The sequence below is a fragment of the Vulpes vulpes genome, chromosome 12 (assembly GCF_048418805.1).
Source record: "Vulpes vulpes isolate BD-2025 chromosome 12, VulVul3, whole genome shotgun sequence".
In the NCBI taxonomy this organism is placed as follows: Eukaryota; Metazoa; Chordata; class Mammalia; order Carnivora; family Canidae; genus Vulpes; species Vulpes vulpes.
The window spans coordinates 165099377-165117851 of NC_132791.1; the positions used below are offsets into that span (position 1 = coordinate 165099377).

An 18475-nucleotide genomic window follows, 5' to 3' on the forward strand; every position below is an offset into this window, starting at 1 on the left:
TCTGGGGGGGAAGCAGAGACGGACTCTGGGGGACAGCAGAGATGGACTCTGGGGGGCAGCAGAGATGGACTCTGAGGGGGAGTAGAGATGGGCTCTGGCGGGGCAGCAGAGATGGACTCTGGGGGACAGCAGAAATGGGCTAGGGGGCTAGAGGTGCTGGGCTGCCACCCTTCCACCTCCTCATATCCCCACCAACATAGTCCCCACCAAAACGTACACCACACATTCATACTAAGTTGGATTGTGGACCTTGGGAGAAGGATCAAGGGGATTGGCCCCACAGTCAACTCCACAAAGGCAGAGTGGCCCAGGAAGGCCAGCCTCATCTGAGTGACATGAGCAAAGATGATGTATTGGTGGGTGCCAGTGCTTGGGAGGGAAGTGAAATTTTTGACTATTTTAAGCCAAATGGAGAGGTGTACAACCTTGGGCTGGACACCTGGCTCTGCCACTTGCCAGCTGGCAAATGCCCTCACTTCTCTCAGCCTCCATTTCTTTGCCTGTAGGATGTGGATGATAATGATGTGTACCTTGCAGCATCACTGTGAAGGTTAAATGAGGTATATGTATTGAGCCCTCAGGAGAAGACCCAGTTAAGACAGTGGATCTGAGACCCATAAGGAGCGTCTGTGAATGTCAGGAGCTGCAGGGGCTCTTGTCAACCCTGGCAGGTGTCTCAACCCTTTTCGAGTCCAGAAGCCTTGAGAATGTGAGCTGTGGGCACCACTCCCCACCACAGTGTGGAGGCCTGCAGCCCCGTGTAGCCCTGGGATGTGATGGAGGAGACTCTCCTGCAATCTAACCCTTTCTTGGTGAGGAGGACCCAGCTGCTGTGACCCAGAGCAGGGCGCAAATTCCCACTCACCATGTGGCCTCATCAGTCATATACACTGTGACCCGGCCACTGCATGTGTGGGATGGAGACACACAGCTCTTAAGGTAGGCAGCAAATGTGAAATGCTTGGAGCTGACCAAGCACAGCAGGTGCCCAGAAGCATTGGCTCTTAGAATGTGCTTCTCTGCTGCTCAGGGGACCCCAGAGACTTCAAAGCCCAGCCTGTGTCAGGGCAAAAGCCTGAGACTTGGACCCTTTTGGGGGCTTTAGTTCCCTAGCCTACGTCAGGGGCCAGTGGTCTCTTTGGCTTTCTTCTGCACAAATATCTAGATAAAAGAGCCAGGAGCCAGGGTGCTGCTGCCTACACTGAAGCCCCTTTTATGTTCCAGGTGGAGCTAGGATTGATGAAACCCCTGGCTTTGAGGAATGGGGTGTGGGAAGGCTGAATGGAGAAGTCCAGCTCTATACACAGTAATGGTGGGTCCCTTCCAGGAGCCCCTGCAGCCCCACACTGGGAGCCCTACAACCACAGGAATGTCACCAGGGGGCGTATGGAGCCAGCACATGGCTTCCTACCCGGGGTGTGCTGGGGTTTGCCTGTGTTGTGGCCACAGCTCACTGACCCCCTCCAGCCCCTTCCCAGGGCCCAAAACCCAACTCTACAACACACCACATTTTTTTCTGGGGAGTGTTCAGGGTCCTCCCTTCCAACCTCCCATTTGAGTCTCCACTGCCTTCCTCTAACATGCAGCACACAGATAAATCAGAGGAATGCTCTGGAGTGTGCGTCTCCCTGTGGGAGACTGGGGATAATTTTCAAGTCAAGAGCAACTACACCTGTGGTTCTAGAATGAGGTTTCATCCACTCATGGCCCGTGTCCAGGACCCCATTTCCGGAAGCTCCACAGCAGCTGTGCCTTCAGAACCCGCAGGCTGTACACACAGGCCTGCGTCGGCGACCAGCCTGGGAGACAATGACCGTTCCCCAGCCTGGGCCTCCCTATCTGCCCCTGCTGACCCCTCTAGACCCAACTTTCCAGAATAAAAAGAAATCTCCAGGACCAGGCAGGGATATCTGACAGCAATAAATTTATTAAGTATTCCCCCCCAAAATATAAACACAAACCAGTAAAAACAAAAAACAAACCATAAAACAGGCCTGGAGCTGACAAATAAAGCAGACACGATGGAGCTGACCTATGGTGGGAAAACAGGACTCACGTGGGGTGGGGATGCCGTAAATACTGGAGGACAAACACTCGGGAGCCCTAGGGCGCTGTGGCCAGAGCTGGTGGGGGCAAGGCTCGGGGAGGTGTCAATGGCGACGTGGCTCTGGGGGACAGGCCTCTGGGCCACAGCGACAGCCTGGCTCTGCCCCTCCAGCTTCACTTGGGGCCCTGAGCCTCGGACTCCTCCTCGTCATCTTCGTACATCTCGCCCTCCTCCTCGGCCGTGGCGTCCTGGTACTGCTGGTACTCGGACACCAGGTCGTTCATGTTGCTCTCGGCCTCAGTGAACTCCATCTCGTCCATGCCCTCGCCCGTGTACCAGTGCAGGAAGGCCTTGCGCCGGAACATGGCTGTGAACTGCTCCGAGATGCGCTTGAACAGCTCCTGGATGGCCGTGCTGTTGCCGATGAAGGTGGAGGACATCTTGAGCCCCCGGGGTGGGATGTCACACACGGCTACCTTCACGTTGTTGGGGATCCACTCGACGAAGTAGCTGCTGTTCTTGCTCTGGATGGCCAGCATCTGCTCGTCCACCTCCTTCATGGACATGCGCCCGCGGAAGACGGTGGCCACGGTCAGGTAGCGGCCATGGCGGGGGTCACAGGCAGCCATCATGTTCTTGGCATCGAACATCTGCTGAGTGAGCTCGGGCACCGTGAGCGCGCGGTACTGCTGGCTGCCCCTCGCGGTGAGTGGGGCAAAGCCGGGCATGAAGAAGTGCAGGCGGGGGAAGGGCACCATATTCACGGCCAGCTTGCGCAGGTCAGCATTGAGTTGGCCGGGGAAGCGGAGAGAAGTAGTGACGCCGCTCATGGTGGCCGACACCAGATGGTTGAGGTCACCGTAGGTGGGCGTGGCCAGCTTGAGAGTGCGGAAGCAGATGTCATACAAAGCCTCATTGTCGATGCAGTAGGTCTCGTCCGTGTTCTCCACCAGCTGGTGGATGGACAGCGTGGCGTTGTAGGGCTCCACCACTGTGTCCGACACCTTGGGGGAGGGCACCACACTGAAGGTGTTCATGATGCGGTCGGGGTACTCCTCGCGCACCTTGCTGATGAGCAGTGTGCCCATCCCGGACCCTGTGCCCCCGCCGAGTGAGTGGGTCAGCTGGAAGCCCTGCAGGCAGTCGCAATTCTCACACTCCTTCCGCACCACATCCAGGACTGAGTCCACCAGCTCTGCGCCCTCCGTGTAGTGACCTTTGGCCCAATTGTTGCCAGCCCCACTCTGACCTGTAGGTGAGGACAGGTTAGGGGGAAGCAGAAGGGGGACTTATAGCACCTCCCTGAACATGCCATCAAAGAGAGCAACTGTGGAAGCTCCGTGACATGGGGATGTCCAATGTTAAGGGCTCTAGACAGGAATTGAGAACCTGGAGTGGTAGCTCCTGCTCTGCCTCCCTAGGGGTTCCTGGATGAGTCTGTCAGCCCTCCCCTCCAGCCCACCCACCCTCTGGCTAGCCGTGCTGGGAGTGTAAACTATGACCCCCAGAATCCCTTGCAACTTGGAGTGTGAATGGGGATTTTTGCCCATCACTTGGGGTGTTGAGCTCTGGGAGACAGAAATGGGGTGAGGCCGTCTTGATCACAGCAGTGTTGCATGCCCATGAACTTGAGTCCTCTGGAGACTGACTCCTGTCCTGAAAGTTCTGTAACAGTCCTATAAACTGAATTCTCTGTTTTATACAATGTTCTGCTTGAAATACAAGTGGTTTATATTCCCTGCACAGAACCCTTTCTCGGAGCCTCTGTTGCCAAATGCAAACTGGAAAGGTCACTTTTGTCCTGCTAAGGAGTGACTTTGCCCTGCTGTTTCTGCTGTTTTGGATCTGCCTGTGATGGGGTCTACATCAGAGTGTGGGACAGGGGAGACTTACCGAAGATGAAGTTGTCAGGCCTGAAAAGATGCCCAAAGGCCCCAGACCGGACGCTGTCCATGGTTCCGGGCTCAAGGTCCACCAGAATGGCCCGAGGCACATACTTATGAGCTAGAGGGAAAGGGTGGGTTATGTGGGTCACAGAAGGTCAGGGGCTTCTCCTGCCCTCTAAATCCTGCCCAGCCTGCCAGAGTCATGCTGTCACCATAAGCGCTCAGACTCTCTGGGGTCAGAGAGGCTGGAACCATGAATGAAATGGGGACCACATCCTACATCCATGTGGGCAGGTGAATATTTCTCCAGTTCACTATGGACATTGTTTTATACTAATTGCTAAATGGTCCCTACTCTAGACCCTCCCCGGGCTTCCTAAGGGGCCTCCTGGACTCTGCTGAGCATTATACATATTTGACTCTCACTCCAATGGCAGTTTCTAGGGTTCCTCATCTTTGTTTTGTGAGGAGGGCAGAGATGCTGAGACCCCACAGTCAAGAAGCCCTCCCCAGAGGAAGCATGGGGGTAAGGTGGGAGCTCACAAGAGGCCTCGTTGTAGTAGACGCTGATGCGTTCCAGCTGCAGGTCTGAGTCGCCCACATAGTTGCCACTGGGGTCTATACCGTGCTCATCACTGATGACTTCCCAGAACTGCAGGGGGGAAAGGAAGGGTCAGCAAGTGCTCATGACCCCCGCCAGGCCCTTTCCCTCCCATGAACTCAGCCCTGAGTGTAAAATCAGGGGCCTGGACTCAAAGTTTGCACTAGCCTCTTTGAGTGACTTCAGAGAAGGGCCCAAGCTCTGTCATCTCTCAGAAAATTGTGATAGTCAATATGCATCCACTGTCTGCATGTTCATGGTGCCTGGAGCTCTCAGTGTGGTTCAGGGCTCAACTGACATGGACCTGGTTCCTTCAGACTCAGCTCTGCCTTTGCTAACCAGGGGCCTTTGGTCCACTCCTCCATGAGGGGTTAGTAATAAACACTCTCTTGGGATGGTTTTCTTTATTCTCTCTTTTCAGATGAAGGAATGGAGGTACACAGAAGGCAAGGGACAGAGAGAGTCTAGGATACACATGTCCCTCAGTGTCAGGGCATGGGATGTCTAGAAACAGGGTCTGGCAGTGTTCAGTACCTCATCAGCCTCAGCCAGCGGGAACCACGGGGGCCTGCATGGGGAATGACTTGCCTGGGGCCCCCCAGCCTGCCTGTAAAGACCTGGCATAGCCCTGACTCCCAGGGCTCACTCTCTCCACTGCCTGCTGCCACTCACCCTACAGGAGCTGGACCACCTCTTTCCAGCTGTCAGACCCTGAGTGGGTCCTGGAGGCACTCTGTGTCCTCATCTGTTCAATAGGCCTGATAGTGAGAACAAGTCTTAGCAGGAAGCATGTGAACGTGTGCATATATGTAAAGACGTACCCCCTGGGTGAAGGGAAGGCTTCACAGAGCTCGGCCTTCACCCAAAGGGCATTGCCAAACCGTTGTGAAGCACAGTGGGCCCATACAAGGAGAGTCAGGAGTCACACGCTGGTTGACTTTCCAGTGCCCCTCCTCTTTGTTCCTCAGGGTTGGAGTGACTTTCAAAAGATGAATGATATGAAGGCCTTGAGAAATAACAAGCCTCTACATGTGAGTCATGTGCTGGTAAAAAGACAGCTGAGTGAAAAAAGCAATCAGAACCCAGTTTGCACATATTTATCTAAATATAGATGTGTCTAACAGGCACACAGAGATCTGCTCCAGGGACCTGGGCCTTGGAATGTGGGTCTGGGTTGGGGGAAAGTTCTTTTCACTATATACCCTTTGACTCTTTTGGAATTGTCACGTTAATTTCTTTCTTTTTTTTTTTTTAAGACTTTATTTATTTGACAGAGAAATAGAGAGAACCAAAAAAAAAAGAAAAAAAAAGAAAAAAAGAAATAGAACCAGAGAGCAGGAGTGGGGGGAACGGCAGAGGGAGAGGGAGAAGCAGGCTCCTCATTGAGCAGGGAGCCGGATGTGGGGCTCAATCACAGGACCCCTGGATCATGACCTGAGCTTTAGGCAGACTGCCAACTGACTGAGCCACCCACGCACCCCTGTCACATGTTAATTTCTAAACAAAAAGATTAGCTAAAAATATGTTTAAAAACTCTGATAGTGGCGTCTGGGTGGCCCAATCGGTTAAGTGTTTGCCTTTGGCTCAGGTCATGATCCAGGGGTCCTGGGATTGATTCCCAAGTTGGGCCCCCTGCTCAGTGGGGAGTCTGCTTCTCCCTCTCCCTCTGACCCTCCTTCTGCTGGTGCTCTCACTCACTCTTTCTGTCTCTCTCAAATGAATTAAGAAAAAAATTTTCAATAAGTAAAAAATTAAAATTCTGATATGGGCAGGTATTGTTATTATTATAAAATGCATAGAAAAGTCTTGGCAACTCATCCAGAGAGGCTGTTATCAGAGGTCATCTCAGTGAAGGGAGGGGCTGGATTTATTCTCTGTTTTGTCATTGTTAACTGTTCTTTTTACACAGTGTGTGATAATTTTGTAATTAGGAAAAATAAACACAAAGAAATGTCACTGAGGCATTCAGGGCCTGATCAGAGCTTCCTACCACTACTTGGATCCCTATGGACTCCTCAGCCTAAGGCCTGCATGGGAGCCATGGGCTTGGTCCCTAGAGCTCTGGGACATCCACAAATCTCTGGTTTCAGGGACACCGTAGCCTGTGTAGAGGAGTGATGAGTTCAAGACAGCAAGTATAGGGCCAGGAGAGAGTGATTCAGCTACCCTACCATCAACAGATCTACAGAAAGTTATTGAAAATGCATCTATGGGAAGAAAAAAAAAAAGAAAGAAAATGCATCTATGGAAGGCATGGTCTTCCAGGAGGTGATGGACCAGATCCCAGCACCAGTTGATGTGTGCCAGTGACTCTACCTCCTGGGACCTCAGTTTTCTCATCTGTAAAGTGGACATGATAATAGTACCCACATTAAGGGGTTAGCACAAGTCTCAAGGCATTCAGCAAATGTTGGCTTCACTGACTTAAAAGGTTAGATGCTATTTAAATCTGTAAAGCCATATGCACAGATAACAAAAATAAGTTTTATTTTTAAAATGATTTTACTTATTCATGAGAGACACAGAGAGAAAGAGGCAGAGACATAGACGGAGAAGCAGGCTCCATGAAGGGAGCCTGATGTGGGACTTGATCCCAGTACTCCAAGATCGCAACCTGAGCTGAGGGCAGATGCTCAACCACTGAACTACCCAGGCGTCCCCAAAATAAAAGTTTTAAAAAGTCAATATAGGGATCCCTGGGTGGCGCAGCACTTTGGCGCCTGCCTTTGGCCCAGGGCGCGATCCTGGAGACCCGGGATCGAATCCCACATCGGGCTCCCGGTGCATGGAGCCTGCTTCTCCCTCTGCCTGTGTCTCTGCCTCTCTCTCTCTCTCTCTCTTTGACTATCATAAATAAATAAAAATTTTTAAAAAGTCAATATATTTTGGGATACTGTGGTGCAGTAAAATATGACACATCCCCCCAGACACATCCTTGAGGGAAAGGCACATTGGATAATGATATATAAAGTAAAACAGGGGACCTCAAAAAGATTTTACATTTTGTATAAAGATGTATAGGTGCACATGCACAGAAAACAGCTTGGAAGAATGGAAAGCAAAATTGTCCCCTAGGAGAGCAGGACCTAGAGGCATATGGTGGCTAAATGGGCACTTTGACTTTATCTGCAACTTTTTAGAAGAAAATATTAATAATTGCTTTTGTAGTTAAAACCAGTAAAAATATCTTGGGGGATCCATGGTGGCTCAGCGGTTTAGCGCCTGCCTTTGGCCCAGGAAGTGATCCTGGAGACCTGGGATCCAGTCCCACATCAGGCTCCCCACAGGGAGCCTGCTTCTCTGCCTGTGTCTCTGCCTCTGTGTGTGTGCGTGTCTCTCATTAATAAATAAATAAAATCTTTTAAAAAGTAAATAAAATAAAATAAAATAATTATCTTGGGACTCCTGGGTGGCTCAGTGATTGAGCGTCTGCCTTTGTCTCAGGGCGTGATCCTACATCCTGGGATGGAGTCCCGCATCAGGCTCCCTGCAAAGAGCCTGCTTCTCTGTCTGTCTCTGCCTCTCTCTGTGTCTCTCATGAATAAATAAAATCTTTTTTAAAATTAATCAATTATCTTACTAGTAAAAAATATTATGTAATAATAAATAATAGAATACAATTTTGTAGATTAAATAAGAAACAACTATGACCACCACTACAGTTGAGAAAACTACCCGGTCTGAGCTGGGCTGCTATGACCGACCCACGCGCCCCCCTGGCGCTGTCCGCAGTGCTGATCCTTTGCCGCGTCCCTGCTCGGGGGCCAGGGAGGCGTCTGCCAAGGCAAGTTGAGGGCTTGCTAACTCTTGGGCGTTGGACCCTTTCAGGACTTTGATGTCTCTCCCCGCCCCTAGCACAACCAGCGCTACTGTGACCCAGTTAGGAGGCGGGTGCAAGGAAATCAGGAAATCCCTCCCCGCATTGGCGGTCAGCGCCAGGGCCCGCCCCTCCGAAGCTCCGCCCAGCGGCCGAGAGAAGGGGGCGCAGACAAAGGCTCCTGGAAGGTCCTGCACCCAGAGGGGAAGGCCGAGGTCCCCGGATTCATCCGCCAGTTGTGTGGCGGCGGTGAGGTGGGGGTGGGGGGCCCCGCCCATCCTGATGTATCCGTGCAGACCCAGACTCAGACTCCTGCCCTGTCCTTGCTGGGCGGTGCCTCCACTTCCCGGAACGACCCCTGGGGGAAGGGCGATACCTCCTCTCGCTGCCTCCCCGTGAGGTGATGGCGCCTAAAGCATCTGGCACAGTGCTCAATCAGTAGCGATCGATGTCAAACTGCCTCTCAGGAGAGGTGTGTTCTCGCCCTGACCCCTCTCCATCCTTTCACAGCCAGGGCCCTCGCTAGAGCAGGCGCAACTGTGCCAGGCACCACTCCAGGTCCAGCAAGCAGAGCAGCAGCCCCACCCCCGCCCCACCCCCACCCCACCCCCACCCTCACCCCTGTCAGCTGCTGCTGGTGATGGGATGTCAAGGTTTGCCCTCTCCCCTCACCAGAAAGCCCACAGCCAATATGGGATCAGTAAACAGAAACGGTTAATGAACTGCCCCTCCACAGGGCAGATGTCAGCATCTGCTGGGCCTGGCCCCAGCTTTCAGCATTTTCTTTGAGTTTGGTCTCTGAAGACTTTCCAGGACAAGGAGTCCAGAAGGAAAAAGCTCAACTGCTGTCATTGGTCGGCCAAAAAAGGCAGAGGTGGAAAAGAAAGAAACAATTCCTCCCCCCACAAAATCCACCTCTCTCTGGTTTCATTGTTAGAAAGGATCAGACATTAATTTTTAAAACAACATAAAATAAGAAAATCAACCCAAAAGGAATAAAAATAATTAGCAAACCCATGAGGCCACAACTCTAAAAAGGAGGAAAAAAATCTCAGCTGAGGACACATGTCCAGCATTCAGGCTATGGCCCCTGCCCTCTTCCCTCCTCCTCCTGCCACCTCCCTCCCACTACCCCTACCCCTAGCCCAGCTACAGCTCCGGGTGTGGACTTGCCTTTGCTTGATATGTGTCTGTCCGGGCCACAGAAGGGATGGGTGTATAAACAGAACATGACTCCCCTAGGCTCAGGCCGAACTCAAGGCTGCCCTCCCTCCCCCAGTGACCCCTGACCCTCTGAGGAGCAGATGTTCAGGGCAGGCCTGGCCCCTGTGACCACATTAATGAGCCCCCCGCCCCTCCCACCTGGCCAGGGCAGCTGTCAGTGACTGCCCCAGGAGCCTTGATTTGATTTGAGGCCATCATCCCCCCCGGCCTCCCCCTCTCCCAGCCCCCTTTCTGGGGCAGGCACAGCTGTTTCTTCGGGTGATTAGGGAGTCTCCCTGGTACCACCCCTCCACCCCATCCAAGTCGCCTCCACCCTAGAGAAGTTGCAATTTACATATCAGCCACGAGGCTGCCCCAGCCGGGTTGTAATTAGCTTTTTGTTCTTGCCTGGTTTCCATGGCAACAGCCTCCAGAGGAATCCCTTCCTTGGCCCCTTCCCCTCCAAGACTTGTCTCCTCCCACTGCCTCCTTTGGGAAACTCGCCCCGCACCACTGCACCCTGGGTCCCTGGCCTTGGTCCTGACAAAGCCACCTCTGGGGTCCCCCATTTTGTTCTGTGGGGTGTCCCAGTGGGCAGCAGGCCCCACCCACCCAGCCTGAGCCCTGGGCTAGATGTCTGCAGGGACGAGAGAGCTGGAAGGTAGCATGGCTCTTTTTCACACTTGCTGTGTGACCTTGGGCAAGAAACAATCTCCTTGGACTTGGGGACGTGACATCTGTCTCCTAGGTTCCAGTGGGGAATGATACCACCTCCTCATCCCCTTAGTCCCAAGGTCTCCGAGGTAGGCTAACAATGGAGGGGAGGAGCCGCAGGGTGATGCAGCTCTCCATTCCAGAGCCCAGCTTTGTTCCCACAACCCACCCTGACTCCATGGTCCCTGAGTGGGTGCTGTCCAACCCCACCGGGCGTTTGCCCAGGCGGGGCTGAGCAGAGGGAGAGTCCAGTCCTGGGCCAAGGTCACCCCGAGTCTGGGCCCAACCCCTCCCCCAACAAAGGAACAGGGTGGGGTCAGGAAGCTGAGGTTCCAAACCGTGAGTTTGGGGGCCTTTGGGGGGGGTTCTGGCCACTTGGAGGGCATCCTGTTCGTGGGGGGAGCGGGAGCAGGGCAGATGGAATCATTTCGGCTTTGAAGGGGGTGTCCCACCCACACCTGCCCACCCCACCCATCTCGCTCCAGGCTGAGTTGCGACCCCAAGAAGAGGGCCACGCCCAAACAGTCCCCGCAGCTGCAGCCGCTGTGGATGGAGCTTAGTCGCCGACTTGGGCTGCGCTCCTGCAGGCCTGAGCTAACCCGGGCAGGAACAGAGGGCAGGCGGTGTGGACGTGGCAGGGCCGGGATCACCCCGGCTCGTCCCTTTGTTCTCGGCTTCGCGGTGGCAAGCGCGGCTCTGGGTGGGGACGCGGGTCGCGAGCCGGTGTCGGGGACCGAGCCTGGGCGGGGGAGGGGACGGAGGCGGCGCGCGTCCTCACCTTGGCTCCGATCTGGTTGCCGCACTGGCCGGCCTGGATGTGCACGATCTCCCTCATGCTCGGTGCGTGTGGCGGGCGGCTGCGGGACACGCGCGGACGGGTCGGGGCTGGCTGCGGAGGGTCGGCCGCCCCCGCCGCCCGCTCTTATAGGCTGGGCCCCCCCGCAGCGCCCGGCCTGGCGTCACCGCGCGCGGCCAATCGGGGGACGCCGCCGCAGAATGCGGCATCGGCCTGCAGCATCAGCACCGCGCATCCCCGCCCGGCAGCGCGATGCGGCGCCTCCTCCCGCCGCCACCCGGGTCCGGGGGGCCCGCGGGGGGCGGGAGCCTGGGCCCCACCCCGCACACCGAGGGGAGGGGCTGGCGGGCTCCAGGGAGGACAATAGAAGCCCCTCTTGGCTCTCGGACCCCGCCCAGACTTCCCTCCCGGGTCCCACCGCTGCGGCAGCCCCACCCCGCGGCTTTGCAGACAGTCTTTCTTCCCCACACCCGCTCAGGGACCAACCCCATGTTCCATCCCAAAAGGACGCCTCTCCCTCTCAGCTCCCTGTCTTGTGGCATAAAGGGACGAACGAGGTACCCTGAGCTTTGCTGGGTCCCTTAGGGGTGGGAGAGGCAGGAAGAGGCTGCAGCAGACACTGAACCCTCCAGAAGAAAGCATGGAGCAGGGCTCAGAAACGCGGAGTCAGAAGGACGGTCGATTACAATGGCAGCTGTGAATGAACTTCCCCGTCCTTCCCTGCAGTGGGGGGATGCCACCTGCCCCTCCTCCCTCAGGGGCTTTCATGAGATTCCAAATGGACCTTGCGCAGGGGGAGGCTTTGTACCCCAGCGAGGCACAGTGCCTGGTGTGTAGCCGCTGCTCAGTGAATATTGATGTCAGGAATTATCGGAAGGACACAAGCCAGGTGAGGGACTGGCAGGGTGTGGGATGGTGGGCAGTGGTTTCTGTCTGATTCACTTCCTGATGTCACCTGTACTCCTGGACTTTTGGTCCAAGTGAGGCCAACACAACATTGGTGGTAGGGGCTATGTAGTGAGATGGTGTGTGCATAAGGCAGAGATGGGGGGAGATTCTTGGGGAAAAAAACTGGGAAAGGGAGTCCACTGGTCAGAAGAGAAAGGGGATGAAGTGGACGTGCAGTACAGATGTTATGTTACACATACATATACTACTGGCTTCCTATTCTGGGGCCAGACTCTGTAGTGAAATGACCTTATAACAAGGTCCTTCTAATAGTTGAGTAAGAAATTCTCCCAGGAAGGGTCTCAAGAGTGCATGGGAGTTCCACAAGCTGTTGGCTGAACAGGCCTGTGATGTGTCTGTGTCTGGGCTCCTCAAGAGTGTGTTGACAGGGTGTGGCCGTGCACAAGCCCCTCTTCCCCCGTCCCCCAAGCTCTCCAGTTTGGCTAGTCTAGAAATGGGTCTTTTGTTCTCAAGAGACACCCCTCCCCCACAATGTGTCCATGATGTGGCTTTCTGTGGTTGGCTTCCACTGCCTGGGGCCCCTCCCTGTCCCCATTCAGGGGGTCCTTGGTGAGCATTTGGCTCTTCCCTGGAGCTGGCTGCACCTCCCCGTCTGAGCAAAGGAAGAAGCTTTGCAGCATCCAAGACCCATTACCCACATGCCCTGCCTCCCTGTGTGATGGCAGTGGGCCAGGCCAGCTCTCTCTCCATCCCCAGAGGGCTCTGGTGCCAGGTTCAAGGCTGACTCACTGTCTTGTCTCCCAGCAAAAGCTGGCCCTGCCGGGAACCAGCTCCTGGCATTGAGGCCAGCAGTCTGGGCTGAAGCTGCCAGCGTGGGTGGAGGCTGGCTGGGGCAGTGCTGGGGGTGGTTGGCCAGAGGCTGCAGAAGACTTTAGGCATTACTAGACCTGCCTTCAAATTGGCTGATACCATCACCCTTGCCACTGCCGAACCTGTATCAGGAAGGGGGTCGACTGTATGCTCAGTATATGTGGAGGAAACCAGGTGGGCTCTTCCGTGAGAAACCCAGGTTTGTCACAGAGGGAGGACCCAAAGGCTTCCGGCAACAGGCAGCACGGTTTACCCGACGTGCACTCCTTCACGGCTTGGACTTGGACAGTCCCACTCCATTCTGGGAGGCCTTGCCTCAAACACTTCCCAGAGCTGGCTGAGCACTGACCTCCCTCTCCCAGGAGGGCAGTCGTGGGGGAAAGCAGCCCCCAACCCCTGGCACACCCTGGGGGCCCTGCTGTGTTCCTCAGAGCAGACACGGAGGTCACATATGGGTCATGGTGGTCCTGCTTCTGCTGCCATCAAGGGCAGCCTGGACAGTGCTGAGTCATGTCACCTTGGAGGTGACTGGGGGTGGGGGTGGGGAGGGGGCAGCTGCTGTTCCTGTTTTTTTTTTTTTTTTTTTGAAGATTCTTTACTTATTCATGATAGAGAGAGAGGCAGAGACATAGGCAGAGGGAGAAACAGGCTCCCTGCAGGAGCCCGACGTGGGGGTCCAGGATCATGCCCTGGGCCAAAGGCAGGTGCTAAACCGCTGAGCCACCCAGGGATCCCATTCCTGCTGCTTCTGACTCTGGTTGTTCTGAGCTGGGGTTTACACCAGGAAGAGAAAACTAAGACACAGGCCCAGGGCGGGTGTGATCAGGGGACCCCTACACTCTCTCCTTGGGCAGGGGCTCAGGCATTCAGGTGCTCTGGGGCTGTGGCTTCTTCAGCTAGGCAGCCCCACCCTGGTTTCTGGGATTCACAGCTCCCTGTTCATCACCCTCAACCCCGCCCTTGCCCCCCTCCTCCAGTTGCAAGCAATTTCCCAAAGGACGCAAAGCGGATGGTGATGTGTCTGCACTAGACACAGCATTTATTACCAGACTGCTTCCCAGCCCTGAGACCCTGGGCACCAGTCACTGATTCGGGCTGACGACCTCTGCCTTGGCCTGAGCAGGCACTGACCAACACTGTCTGGCGGGTACATGCGGTGCACGTGCACACAGTTGGGTCACCAGCTCTCTGGTTACCACTGGACCTTAGATCAGCCCTACCCTCCACTGCAGCTCCTGTAGACAGTCCCTCTGCCTGCAACAGGAGCTCACTTCTTCCCGAAGCAGTCCTGTGAGGTCTGGCTGGTCACAAAGTCCTTTTCCTGGAGGCCTTCCCGAGAGCAGTACTTGTCATGCTACCAACACTGAGACTTCACATCCCAACGGGCAGGGGCCCAAATCTCCAGACCTGGCAGCAAAGGTGGGTGTGTGCAGGCCTTGCCTGGTCCCTGGGTGGAGAAGGAACTCTCCAGGAGCAGCCAGAGATGCTGTCCAGAAGCTCCGGACCTGGCTCTCGTGTCTGTGGCCCCACCATCTCCCCAGCCTGCTCCATTCTCCACAGCAACTCCTGGAGATTTTTGTTTATTCCTTTCTCTGGCCCCAGAGGGTCCATGCATCCACCACGCCACAGATCAGCTCATCTGTCCTTTTCTGCAAGTGACTGCCCCAGTCACAGGGGTATCAATCACCACCTCCCTCTGCCCAGCACCCTGGCCTCAAGCCTGCAGCCTCACCAGGAACATAGCACTACCTCTTGGAGAGTCTTTCGGAGCTCCTGGCTGCGGAAGGCGTAGATGAAGGGGTCAATGATGGAGTTGCAGATGATGAGGGTGAGGAAGAGGTTGAAGTTCTGAAAGACGCAGCCACAGATGGGGTGTTGAGGGCAGAGGACCATGAGTGAGAGGTGCAAGAAGAAGGGGCCCCAGCAGAGAAAGAAAATGCCCAGCAGGATAGTGAGTGTGGCAGCGCCCTTGAGGCCAAAGCCCTGGTGGACGGAGTGCTGCCGCTTACGGAGCCGGGCAATACCTCGGGCGTGCTGGCGGGCGCGGGCAAGCATGTGGACGTACAGCACTGCCATGAGCACCAGCATGGCTACAAAGAAGCTGACAAGACAAAGCAGGACGGCCGTGTGATTGTAGTAGGCAATGAAGAGCGTGCTGGAGAGGACGCTAGCCACCCAGATAGCGGAGATGGCCCGCCACGCCCGCGGGAGTGTGACGATGCTGTGGTATCGCAGCGCGTAGAAGATGGAGAGGTAGCGGTCCACGGCGATGGCGCCCAGGAAGCAGAGGCTGGATACCATGGAACCACAGATGAGCACGTCAATGATGTCGTCCAGCTGCTGCACCACAGCAGCCTGCGCAGCCAAGGCGCCTGCCTCCACCAGCAGCATGACGGCCGTCTCCAGCACATTGCTCACGCTCACCAGCAGGTCGGACACAGCCAGGCAACCGATGAAGTAATACATGGGCGAGTGCAGGTTGCGGTTCTTGGCAATGGCGGCCACCACCAGCACATTTTCCACAACGCTCACCAGCCCCAGGCTGAGGAACAGCCCGTTGGGAATGGACACCTCCAGGCACCGGGGCCCGGTCTGGTTGGCAGCCAGCTTGAAGTGAGGGGTGGTTGGGGAGGTGGCATTGGGAGAGCCCAGCAGCCTTCTCTGGGGGCCCTGCCCAGACATGGTCCCGGCAGGGAGCAGAGCAGGGTCCTCGCCCTCAGGTGTCTCGCTCAGTTCATGGTGCCACCAGCAGGGCCTGTCTGTCCTCCAGGGCCGCCCTCACATTTGCTCTCTCCCGGTCTGTACAAGTGTCAGCTCAGCCATGACCCAGCCAGAGAGTCCAGCTTCCTGACAGAGCAGTCGCTTCCCAGCCAGGACCCCAAGCTCCCTGACACCAACCCTCTAGTCTCTTTGGACCCCTCGACCCTCAGCCCACCTCCCCACCTCTCCCATGGAGGGGCAGTTGCTCAGGTTCAGACGTATGTTTCTATCTTCTTGCTGCCTCAAGGCGGCTCAGGGCTCCCGCTTTCCCAGGCCTGGAGGGGGCTGAGGTCCCACTCCAGAAAGAATGAAGCCTTTCTCCACATCTTTAAAGGCTCCGGAGCCCCTCCTCCTGAGGGTGGCCACGTGATGGGCGTGCACCCTGGATGCATGCATCGGAGAGAACCCACTGCACCCTCCAGGCAGCACAAATGGCACCCAGGGCTATCCTGACTCCAAGGACGTTGGACGCTGGGGCTCAGCTGGATGTGTGTCCCCTCACCTGGCTCCGCTCCCAGTATCTGCCTATGTGGGGTCCCCTAAATATACTGCAAATCCACTGCAAACACCACCTCCTCTTGGGAACTGTCTGATCTCTGACCACCCACCTGATGCCACCCTGCCTAGATACAGTCACTGGCTGGTGTCCACTCATCCCCAGCTTGAACCCCTAACTCCCTACCTCATGTTAGACACTAAGGGCAGCCCCTGCTCCTGAGGACCCCCACCCCCTTCACTGAGCCCTGCTGGAGGGCATCCTGGTCACGTCAGGGTCAGGCCCTTGCTCTGCCTCATCCTACAGTGGGGGAGGGGGAGGACCCTGACAGCCGCCACTTCCTCTGCATAAGAAACCACTTCAAGGGCAGATCTCGGGTCTCCAGCCACATGGTGTACTGAGCAAGCCACAGGGAAGCTAAGAGTGGCCTGCGGGCACCTACTCCCAGCACTTTCTCACTGAAGACTGTGATTTCTCCTCTGAGGAGTGGAGGCTGGCGGGAGGGGGGGGGGCGCGGAGATCTATTTGTTGGTAGGTGGAGAAAACCTGAGGCAACAAGAAAGGCAAGGGACTGGCTTGGTGGTGGTGGCAGAAATAGAGGTGAAGGTGGTAGAGATGGTGGTGGAGGTGATGGAGGTGGCGGGGGTGGTGCAGGAGACATAGAGGAAGCTGGGAGGGTGGTTGCAGTGTCTGCAGTGTCATCTGTGACATTCCTGTTCAAGCCCACTTTCTCATCCACTCTGATGCCAGCACACCCACGTGTGATCACACAGTCATAACCACTCATAAATATCATCCCTTACATCTGCATCACTCAGCAAGGCGGCTTCCCCCCCTTGGACGGTGCTTCTTATTGAAGTACATCATACATAAAAGTACACGAACTGTAAATATGTAGGTTAGTGGATGTCCCAACCTTAACAGCCAGGAAAGCAGCATCCAGACCAAAAAATAAAATGTGAATTACCCGAGAACACCTAGGGCATCCGCTCACCCTGGGAGTCATCCCCTGACCATTGGTTCATTTTACCTATTTTATTTTTTTAATTTTAAAAAAACTTAAAAAAAATTTTTTTAAAGATTTTATTCATCAGAGAGAGAGGGAGAGAGAGAGAGGCAGAGACACAGGCAGAGGGAGAAACAGGCTCCATGCCGGGAGCCCAACGTGGGACTCGATCTCGGGTTTCCAGGATCACACCCTGGGCTGAAGGCGGTGTTAAACTGCTGAGCCAAACTGCTGAGCCACCAGGGCTGCCCATTTTACCTACTTTAGAATTCAGGTTGTGCCTTTCTTTGCACCACTTTCCTTGTGGTGTGTGTAGCGGTCTTCAAGAATACAGACCACACTGGGAATCTCCCGTCTGTTACAGACAGTACTTGCTGGCTGTTCCTGTCCCATCTTATGGTGGACATAGGCCAAGTGTGTCCACATGGTGACATGGAGTGGACTTGTTCCTCTGTTGCTGACAGGACATGAGCACCACCCCCGCCTCCCCCTATAGGAGATGAAGACAACCCACACCCACAGGCACCAGCCACAGGATAGGCCCACACACCGAGCTTCCCCTTCCAGCTTTTTGCCTTCTGTGGACTTGGCATCTTCCCATTCTGTTGTCCTGATGGGAGAACCCCAGAGGGAGCAAAGGGTCCTGGGACTAGCACCACAGCTGTCCATCACCAAGGACCACCTTCCCTCTAGAGGGGGCAGCCTCGCCCCCAGCTCCTGTGTCAGCACACTGCAGGGACGGTATTTCCAAGTCCATAAATGAGGCCTTTGAGACGGATGTGCTCCCCCCCCACCCCGCCGCATGAGACTTCAAAGAGCGTGAGAACTGGATAGCCTCTTCCTGGTGAGGCCTCGAGACTCCCCATCTGGTTCTGATGTGCCCGTTGGGGACTTCTTGGGAGGAAGACACTCAACTTCGTGATTAGTTATGGTTAGGAGGGAAATGTCTAAATGAAATCACAGATCATCTGAAGGCCAATTCTATCAACTTGATCTCTAGTGCTCCTGGGAGACACGGAGAAGGGCCAGGAGACAGCTGGTGGACATGAGCAGGTATCAACACGAGAGGATGGGCCTGACCCATCTGTGAGGAGGCTGAGAGAACAAGAGTCGCTCAGTGGCTGTCTCCAGTACCAAGAACAGTTGAGTGCCAGTTGCACACGAGGCCCGCAACATGGGAGCATTCAACGTGTAAATGACCTTCATGTGGGAGCTGGAGTGTAAATGGCCTCTCACTGCAGAGACCAGTGAGATACCAGTGTCTAGCCATGGCCACACCAGGAGGCCCTGCTTCCTTCATGGAGGTCCTCCCAGGGCCAGCCAGGAGACACAGCAGCCCTCCTACACCCCCCGCCCCCAGCAGCTATGTG

The 18475-nt window shown here is 55.4% G+C and overlaps 3 protein-coding genes across 3 annotated transcripts in view; all 3 read right to left on the bottom strand.

The window, feature by feature from the left end:
• Positions 1 to 1907: 1907 nt before the first annotated feature.
• Positions 1908 to 11329, bottom strand: TUBB3 (tubulin beta 3 class III). Its single transcript, XM_026005027.2, has 4 exons — positions 11047 to 11329; positions 4477 to 4585; positions 3941 to 4051; positions 1908 to 3296 (listed from the first exon to the last, which is right to left on the bottom strand). Exons 1-4 carry the CDS (start codon positions 11101 to 11103, stop codon positions 2221 to 2223), a joined length of 1353 nt encoding a protein of 450 aa, XP_025860812.1. The 5' UTR covers positions 11104 to 11329; the 3' UTR covers positions 1908 to 2220.
• Positions 11330 to 13853: 2524 nt separating this feature from the next.
• On the bottom strand, positions 13854 to 17188 carry MC1R (melanocortin 1 receptor). Its single transcript, XM_026005028.2, has one exon. The coding sequence runs from the start codon at positions 15523 to 15525 to the stop codon at positions 14572 to 14574; it is 954 nt and encodes a 317-aa protein (XP_025860813.1). The 5' UTR covers positions 15526 to 17188; the 3' UTR covers positions 13854 to 14571.
• TCF25 (TCF25 ribosome quality control complex subunit) overlaps positions 17169 to 18475 on the bottom strand; it is a 34633-nt gene continuing 33326 nt past the window's right edge. Inside the window, exon 18 of the mRNA XM_026005026.2 lies at positions 17169 to 18200. Coding sequence (XP_025860811.2) covers positions 18162 to 18200 — 39 coding nt within the window. The 3' untranslated portion in view covers positions 17169 to 18161. The remainder of the gene's footprint in view (positions 18201 to 18475) is intronic.